The sequence below is a fragment of the Grampus griseus genome (genome assembly GCF_964374135.1).
Source record: "Grampus griseus genome assembly, chromosome: 2".
Lineage (NCBI taxonomy): Eukaryota > Metazoa > Chordata > Mammalia > Artiodactyla > Delphinidae > Grampus > Grampus griseus.
In genome coordinates, this window is record NC_139018.1 from 119745485 (window position 1) to 119753642 (window position 8158).

At 42.6% G+C, this 8158-nt stretch overlaps 1 protein-coding gene across 1 annotated transcript; it reads right to left on the reverse strand.

Moving 5' to 3' along the window:
- Positions 1 to 652: 652 nt before the first annotated feature.
- On the reverse strand, positions 653 to 7722 carry PSMA4 (proteasome 20S subunit alpha 4). The gene is made up of 9 exons (XM_082648012.1): positions 7615 to 7722; positions 6165 to 6191; positions 5897 to 5939; positions 5452 to 5614; positions 4053 to 4130; positions 3640 to 3728; positions 3046 to 3176; positions 2181 to 2304; positions 653 to 1060 (listed from the first exon to the last, which is right to left on the reverse strand). The coding sequence occupies exons 2-9, from the start codon at positions 6165 to 6167 to the stop codon at positions 906 to 908; spliced, it is 786 nt and encodes a 261-aa protein (XP_082504138.1). The 5' UTR covers positions 6168 to 6191; positions 7615 to 7722; the 3' UTR covers positions 653 to 905.
- Between the last annotated feature and the right edge of the window lie 436 nt (positions 7723 to 8158).

Genomic DNA, 8158 nt, shown 5'->3' on the forward strand with positions numbered 1-8158 from the left:
CGAACGACTCTTATTTCACTAGATAGGCTTCGGATAGGGTAGTATCAGACGAGACCTAGGAGAAGGACAGCTCTCTGTTTTGCTCAAATTGGGCTACAGGTTCTCCAAGATGGTAGGGGAACAAAGAACAGAAAATCTTCACTGCACAGCTCCCACCTTTCTTTTTTTATGATATTTACATTTCTGTCCATTTTAACATCTTATTTAAAAGTAACTGGGACTTCCCTGGTGGCGCAGTGGTTAAGAATCCGCCTGCCAATGCAGGGGACATGGGTTTGATCCCTGGTCCAAGAAGATCCCACATGCCGCGGAGCAACTAAGTCTGTGCGCCACAACTACTGAGCCTGTGCCCTAGAGCCCACGAGCCACAACTACTGAGCCCACGTGCCACAACTACTGAAGCCTGTGGCCTAGGGCCCATGCTCTGCAACAAGAGAAGCCACCGCAATGAGAAGTCCATGCACCGCAATGAAGAGTAGCCCCCGCTCGGCGCCAACGAGAGAAAGCCCACGTGCAGCAATGAAGACGCAAGGCAGCCAAAAAAAAAGTAACTGCAAGAGTAGCCACAGTATACATAAAGTGTGAAAAGACCACAGCCCTATTAATCCTGGTATCTTTAACAGTTACTGCTAGAGAATGTTTTCCTTCACCATTTCCATTCTTTCCAAGTTTTATTCAGAAAAAAAAAAAGAGGGGGAGAGTGATTAAGATGTCCATAAAGTGTAACCATCATTACAATATTCACCTGGACAGCAATAACAAGGACCCAATTCAGTTGGTACCATCCTATTTTCCCACTAGACAAGTTAAAAAAAAAGTCAAAGCTTTCTCAATGTGGAAGAATAGGACAGCTTTTACACTGAAATGGTGCCCCAAATGAGTTATAAAATCCCTGATTTTGTCTTCTATTTATCCTTTTCTTTCTGTTCTTTTTCTTTCTTCTCACGCTCAGCTTTCGCTTCTTCTTCCTCATGTTTTTTGATCAACTGTTCCACTTCCTTTTGTTTGAGAACTCTGATGACTGTCTTTCCATTCTCTCTTGTTAGTGTGGCGATTTCCACTGGAAGCAAACACACACGCTTGTAATACAGGCAGCCATACTTAGCCAAAACCCTTAATAAGCAACCACAGTTTAATCTCTTCATACCGTTTGAGCCATAGTACACCACTTTTCCAAGTTTTCTGCTGAATATAATTCATGGATACTTTCATGGAAACAAAATACCTTCAATACTGTAATGTTTTTATGAATATTTTTACTTTAATATCATCTTTATCTTCATCCATACTAACTTTCTGAGCTGCTGTTCTGTTACTTTTGCGGAAAAAGTACAACCAGCCAATTGCTCTAGCTGGCCTGACCAGAAAGAGCCAGTTTCCTCGTTAGAACCTCTGAGGGCTCAGCCAAAATCTTTAACCAGTACTTACACTTACTTTTCATGAACTTTTCAAATCTCTTTTCAAAACAAAGGCATGAAAAGCAGCTCCCATGACTATGGATGAGAAAAGCAGACTAATGCCAAAAGGAGGAGAAATTTTGAGAAGGGAAAATTGAGTAGTGCCTCCTTGAAATTAGGTAGAAGTAGACAAGAGGACAATCTGCAAGTAAATGGCGTTTTTTAAAGCAACACCAGGAGCTAAGTTATCCTAAACTAAATCAATACGTTAATTTACCACAATTTTTGAAAAACATTACTTACAAATATTGTTTTATATGGTCATGTAACTTTAGTTAAATAAAGCATTTACAATTGCAAACATGGGCTTAACGTAAGAGATCAGTAGTTTCAGAAGAACAGAGGGTACAACTCATGCAAATGTTGTATCTCTGGTAAAGGACACCAAACATATATAACCATATAATTACTTTCATATTCTTTATCATATGTACACATGAGCACAGATATCATTGTCAAAAAGTCGATAAGATAAAATAGCATGGATCAGATTTAACTATGAATATTGAGAACATTCAGGCTCAAGTCCTTAAGCTTGTTATGTAGTGTGGGACGGTGGCTCCAGAACTTGTCAGTGTTGACCTTGGTCAAGTCTTAGGAAATAGCTGTAAGGTCACCTAACTTATAAGGCTGCTGTTTCAGTGCACTATGATAACATGTTAAAGGCCTACTCTATCAATTCCCTCACTAAGCAAACAAATTAGAGGAGTGGACATAAATTACCTTTTTCAGCAGAGAGCTTACTAACATCCATGGTCTTATTTAGGACTTTGATAGCTAAAGCAAGAGCTGACTTCAAAGTCATTTCTCCTTCTTTGTAATCTTGTTTTAACATTGACACAGCTGCCTATAAAACATAAGGAAGAATCAACATAGAGAACTTCCTTTAAATTTTTGCGATTTTTAGGAACATGAATAATGCCTGAATTATTATTGGCATTATAACCAACATAAACAATTTTTTTTAACATCTTTATTGGGGTATAATTGCTTTACAATGGTGTGTTAGTTTCTGCTTTATAACAAAGTGAATCAGTTATACATATACATATGTTCCCATATCTCTTCCCTCTTGCATCTCCCTCCCTCCCACCCTCCCTATCCCACCCCTCCAGGCGGTCACAAAGCACCAAGCCGATATCCCTGTGCCATGTGGCTGCCTCCCACTAGCTATCTACCTTACGTTTGTTAGTGTGTACACAACATAAACAATTTTAATGGCAGGGAGGGTTGACATGGGATAGGGGTGCAAAGGAGGGATGTTGATGATCTATGAATGAATCCCAGGTATCCATGACAGAATTCAGGGCGTCTGTGAACTAGTATGTGGGAGACGGGGGAACTAGATCTTATTTTCACAACTTCTAACTGAAAATTAGCACTTCCTTTCATTATTACTGTAGGCAGTAAACCCTACTAGTATTAGTAGTACCTGTGACTTCATCACCAATAGAAATCACAGATACTTTCATATCACATTAAGGCTGTTGCAGCTACCTTAAAATGCTGTTTACACTCATCACTACTTTAAAACTACGGCAGTTACTAGACCCTTTGCTACATTCTACAGCAACACAAAAATACTCACAGCGCTATTATTTCCAATGCATGTAGCTTTCCATCCTCCATAATTTCCGCTAGGGTCACTCTGATAGAGCTGAAAGCCATAGTGCTTATCCCAGCCAATGTAAAGCAATGAAACACCAAAGGGACGTTTTCCTTTAACAGAGAAAAAAAAAGCTAAACATACCAACAATCTAAATTTAGTGTCACTATGGTTACTTGAGCTCAGTGGCTAACCCCTCTTCTGTGAAGTTAAGCATTCATAAACTGTTCCGCGTTCTGGCCACCACAGATAAGCTCCATCAAAAATTCCACTTTTGTTTCTAGGATTTGGATGCAGCCAGGAGAGGGAATAAAGACAAAGAGGACCAGTGCTAAATTTCATCATTATGTAAAAAGCAATTTGTTTCCTGATTTGAAAATGTTATTTTGGCCTTTCAATAGTCTATTAATAAAATGTTCGATAGTCTACATAGTGGAAGCCAGTTAGTTCATGAAGTGAGAATAGATGAAAAGTGTCTACTTATTTCACTTTCAATTTCATTTTACCATCTCAAAAAGGTTATTACTCATAAAACGTTTTATCTTTTGGGAATAAAATTTCCAAAAGTTTCAGTACCTCCAAACTGCGTATAAGCTTGTTTGATATCACACAGTGCTGTGACCAACTGCTCACAAGGAATTGGCTCCTGGTACTGCAATAAATACCTAGGATAAAGAAACTGGCATATGAATAGTTTTCTCTAAAACACTCTATATACACACTCTAAGCAAAATGCCCTCTGAAAAGAAATCTCTGTCATGGGGTCAACATAATCGTCACTTATAAATAATCTAAAGGGGGAGAGTAGAGGGCATGGCAACATCTTCAAAATCATACAGTAACTAATATTTTGCAAGTTTGGTTAAAGAAAAAAACACTGTAATTTGCAATTAATAGGTTTTTAATGACTTTAATCTTTACAAAAATGAGTTCTTAGAAACATCTAAACTAATTTTACATATCATCAATTATAGTATTTATAACCATACCTTTGAGCAATGAGCCTCAGTTCATTAGTCAGAACATTAGCATCAGAAGTTATGCCTGCCACACTGCAGGCCATATCCCTTGAGGAAAAGAAAGACATTTATCTGTAAGCAGAGAAGACGTTTACCAGGGGTATTTTACAAGTTTTAGAAAGTACTAAGCTCTATTAGAAATTCACCATGCTTCCTCTCAGCTGCTACACCCTTCAGACAAAACCTGTGTGTTTTATCTTTGTAGGAAACTTTCAACTTGATGTCATTCAACACGTAAGATAAACAAATGCACACTTAAGTTCTTCACAAGAGACGTATTTACCATCACCACCCTGTGAACAGGGCAAGAGAATAAACACTAGGAAGCTAGGGTAAATCCCAAGAAGATTCAACCACAAAGAAGAAAAAGGTTTTGCCAGACAGGAAGACAGACTACCCCACGCTCTTGGGTAGTAAGCACTCTCACCTCCTAAGGCCTAACTTGATGGGGGTGAGGGTGAGGGGACCCGAAGGGCGGGATATTTTATGAGCCTGCCTAGGAAGCTCAGGGCTAGGCTTACAGGGAGGGTGCATTTCCTTTCTCTACTCCCCATTCCCTGAAAGCCGCCCCGGCTCTCCTACAGCTTCGACACCCTCTGGCACTGTGCCTAATCAAGCCTGCAAGCTGCTGAGGGGCCCAATAGTGACTGTGGAGGGATGACACTTTCTTGGGTGAGTGTATCAGAAAGGCCCTATAACCAGAATTCACCTGGCTCACCACTGAAGGGAAAGTCTCCAATGAGCAAATCCAGCTCTCTGCTAGCTGCAAAGCCCTGAACACCCAACTGTAACAGAAACTTCACTAAGTGTACAGAAAAGTCTAAACTTTTCCCAGACCTTCAGGAGGCCTATTCTTTGGTAAGATTCAGTATAATTCAAAATAATTCCTGAGTAACCATTATAAACAATACCTTGAGGGCCTCCTATATGCCAAACACTGTGCTAGTTTATCTCATTCATTTTATTTTATTTCATTAAACTGCCACAACCACTCTAGTAGGCTCTGAAGCCCAGAGAAGTTAAACAATGGGTGTGAAGTCACAGCTTTCATATTCTTTCATATTCTTTGGTGAATATGAAAGTCCCAGTTACTTTCATATTCTTTGCATTGGTGGAGCCCAGATTTAACCCAAAGCTGTGTGACTACCAGGCCTCTTATCACTATACAACGCTGTTTCTCCACTAAGTACTTGACCCTGCACTTTAAAAGAATAACATATGGTCCTGGGCCTCAAGGAAGTTTCAAGCAAGTAAGTTAAAAGGAAAAAATTTCAGAAGTAAAAACAGAACAAACTGTTCAATTCTATCATGTCACATGGAATAGCCCTCCGAAAATATGATGAGATGTTTGCCCTAAGATTTCACTTACTCATTCAGTTTATAAATTTTTTCAGAAAAAAAGACTTCATCAAGAAGCTTGTGGATGTTACGTCTCTCTGCTGCAAGCAGAACACCATCATTTGCTAAAATTCCCAAACAGGTGCCTGCATGTCCTATAGCTTCCATGGCATATTCAACTTGGTACAAGCGACCTACAAGACAAAAGCAGTGAGAAACCAAGACTCTCTTCCTTGTTCTTGCACCACTGGTTCAAGAGAAATCAGCAACAACACTGGAGGGCTACAGACGAGAGTCCTACTTTTACTCATAGTCCTGTGATGTACATAATCAACCTGGTGATCACTACTTCAAACTACAGAAAGGATGAACAACTGAGTCTTAAAAAAAGTTTGTAGATTCCCCACCCACCCCTAAAATTCAAATACTTAAAATTTTTTTTTTATTTGAGACAGGTCAAACAATTTATATTTTACCTTCTGGAGAAAATATAGTGGTCCTGGAGTCATATCTTCGAGACTGCAAAGGAAAAACATACAAATGATTCCTCCCCACTTTTAGTAAGCCAACTCCTGTAAACCTTCAAGTCATTTTACAGAACACATCCTGGTATACAAAATTCAGAGAGTGGGAGGAAACTGGTAAGGCATCATTCCATTTCAATTTTCTCATGCAAGTCTGTAAGCTGAGTACAAGCAATACAATTTATCAGGCAACAGCTAACTGGCATGTGTATTAACTCACCATGTTTTCTGAACTTTATGATAATTCCTGTAAAAAGAAAACAGGATAATTATTAAAATGAAACTTACAATTTAAAAAGCATTTCTTGACTTGAAAAAAAAATGTTTTCTTCACTCTCTTCATTCAGCCAACATTTACGGTGCACCAGGCACTATGCCAAATGCTGGAATGCCAGCATGGGTAAGAGCAATCTCTTTCCTAAAGAGCGTACAGTCTGGTGGCCAGGTGAGGGAGAAGACACAGAAGGACACTTATAAAGCAATATGGTAACAGAGGCACTAAGGGTAGAGTGGGAAGAGGGTTGGAGAAAATCAAGAAAGTATTTTTTGCGAAACACATACAGAAAATGAGCCCAAATTAGAGATGGGAGAGGCAGAAATAAGGCTGAGAACATTTAGGTCTAAGAGGAAGAACAGGGGAAGAAAGAAGGGAAAGGCATTCCAGGCAGAGGAGAAAGCTTGGGCAAAAGGCACTGAGGCAGGATAGCTTAATGGGCGAGAGAAATTGCTGAAGTTAAAAAAGATATGAAAAAACTAAAGAACTAAGCAAGTATCCAGACCATGTAGAGTTTTGAATGCCAAGCTAAGAGGCTTAGGCTTTCTCCAGAGAATGATACGGGGTCCTGAACTATGAAGGGGAGGAGCGGGATGGTAATCTTTGGCATCTTTACTATTACTGCAAAAGACAACACTGGGGCTCAGCGTGATTTGGTGGAAAAGCCAAACTTCGGCCTCCAGAGCCAATTTTCCCAAATTCTAGAATATCGGTAATTAAAAATGGAAAGATAAGCAGGGATCAGGTCCCGAAGGCCCGCGTGCCCAGGTAAAAACTATGAATGCTATCTCTTATGCAATGGGGCTCCAAAGAACGATGCTGGGCCAAAGAGCCACAGGAGCTGACCGGCATTTTAGAAAGATCGCTCTGGCTGGCGAAGAGTGGGGCAGGGTAACCAGCTATGCGGCTCCTGCAACACGCAGGTGAAAGGTAAGGCTGGCCCTGAGCAGAGCGCCAGGAGATCACAGAGAGGAGACCACCGGGGCTTCTGATTCGCGAGAGAACACAACTTTCTCATCTCCACGCCAGACGCAGGACAACGGCCCGAGGCGAGTTCACCTGCACCTCCTTTCCCGCAGGTTCACTTTCACTACGGACTCTTAACAGTGACGGAGGCAGCCCTACAACTCTGTCCTGCCCACCGGCCCCGCGCCCGCCCCGCCGCCCGAGCGTCCCCAGCCCCGTGGTGCCTGCTCAGCGCAGAGAAGCCCGACGGCGGCCGTCCGGAGCCAGTCCCGCGGCCGGTCCATCACCAAGGAGCCGGTGCAGAGTCATCGTGTCCACGGTTCCTCGGCGGCCGCTGCAGGCCGGGACCAGCTCTGCCGCAACGCTCAGGATCCCCGCCCGCGGAGAGAGCGGCCAAGCTTCCGCGAGTGCGCTGGGGGAAAAGGCTCACCGAGGGGAGACGCTGAAGAGCCTACACGGAGCTCTTTCTCTGCGAGAGAAAACGCACCACCACCGCCTGAGTATCCGCTGCTAATATGGCCCCCGCGCGTGCGCAGAGCCACCGGCGGGGGCGGGGCAGCCGAGGACGCGGAACTCCTTCTGGGGGGCGGAGCGAGCGCCGGTTGTCCTCGTGGGAGCCGGGGAGTTGAGGTTCGGAGGCACTGGCAGGGACCCTCAGCACGATGAGGGGGCACTAGAACACGGGGAGCGGGGCAGGAAGGCCCTGGCCAAGGAGGAAGTGGAATTATAGCTAATGTCCCTTTTCCACTGTTTGCGCTTTATTTTCACTTTCGATTTCTATTCAGCACTAAGTCATTGGCCCAGGAGAGCACTGGTGTGGGACCGCCTGTTAATTGCTTGCCTTTCCTGCCCTGTTCTCAAAACGGACCCAAGCACGTCAGACGTTACCCTTCACTCTGCCTTTTCTCACCATCTCCCTTCTTGAATCTGTCTTCCACTTTTATTGCTGATACATGCATTTTGGGGCATATAAA

Coding starts and splice junctions, on each gene's coding strand:
- PSMA4 (XM_082648012.1), bottom strand. Junction 5,615..5,896: donor CACTATATTTTCTCCAGAAG/GTAAAATATAAA, acceptor TTTGTCTTGTAG/GTCGCTTGTACCAAGTTGAA. Junction 1,061..2,180: donor TAAGCTCTCTGCTGAAAAAG/GTAATTTATGTC, acceptor GTTTGCTTCCAG/TGGAAATCGCCACACTAACA.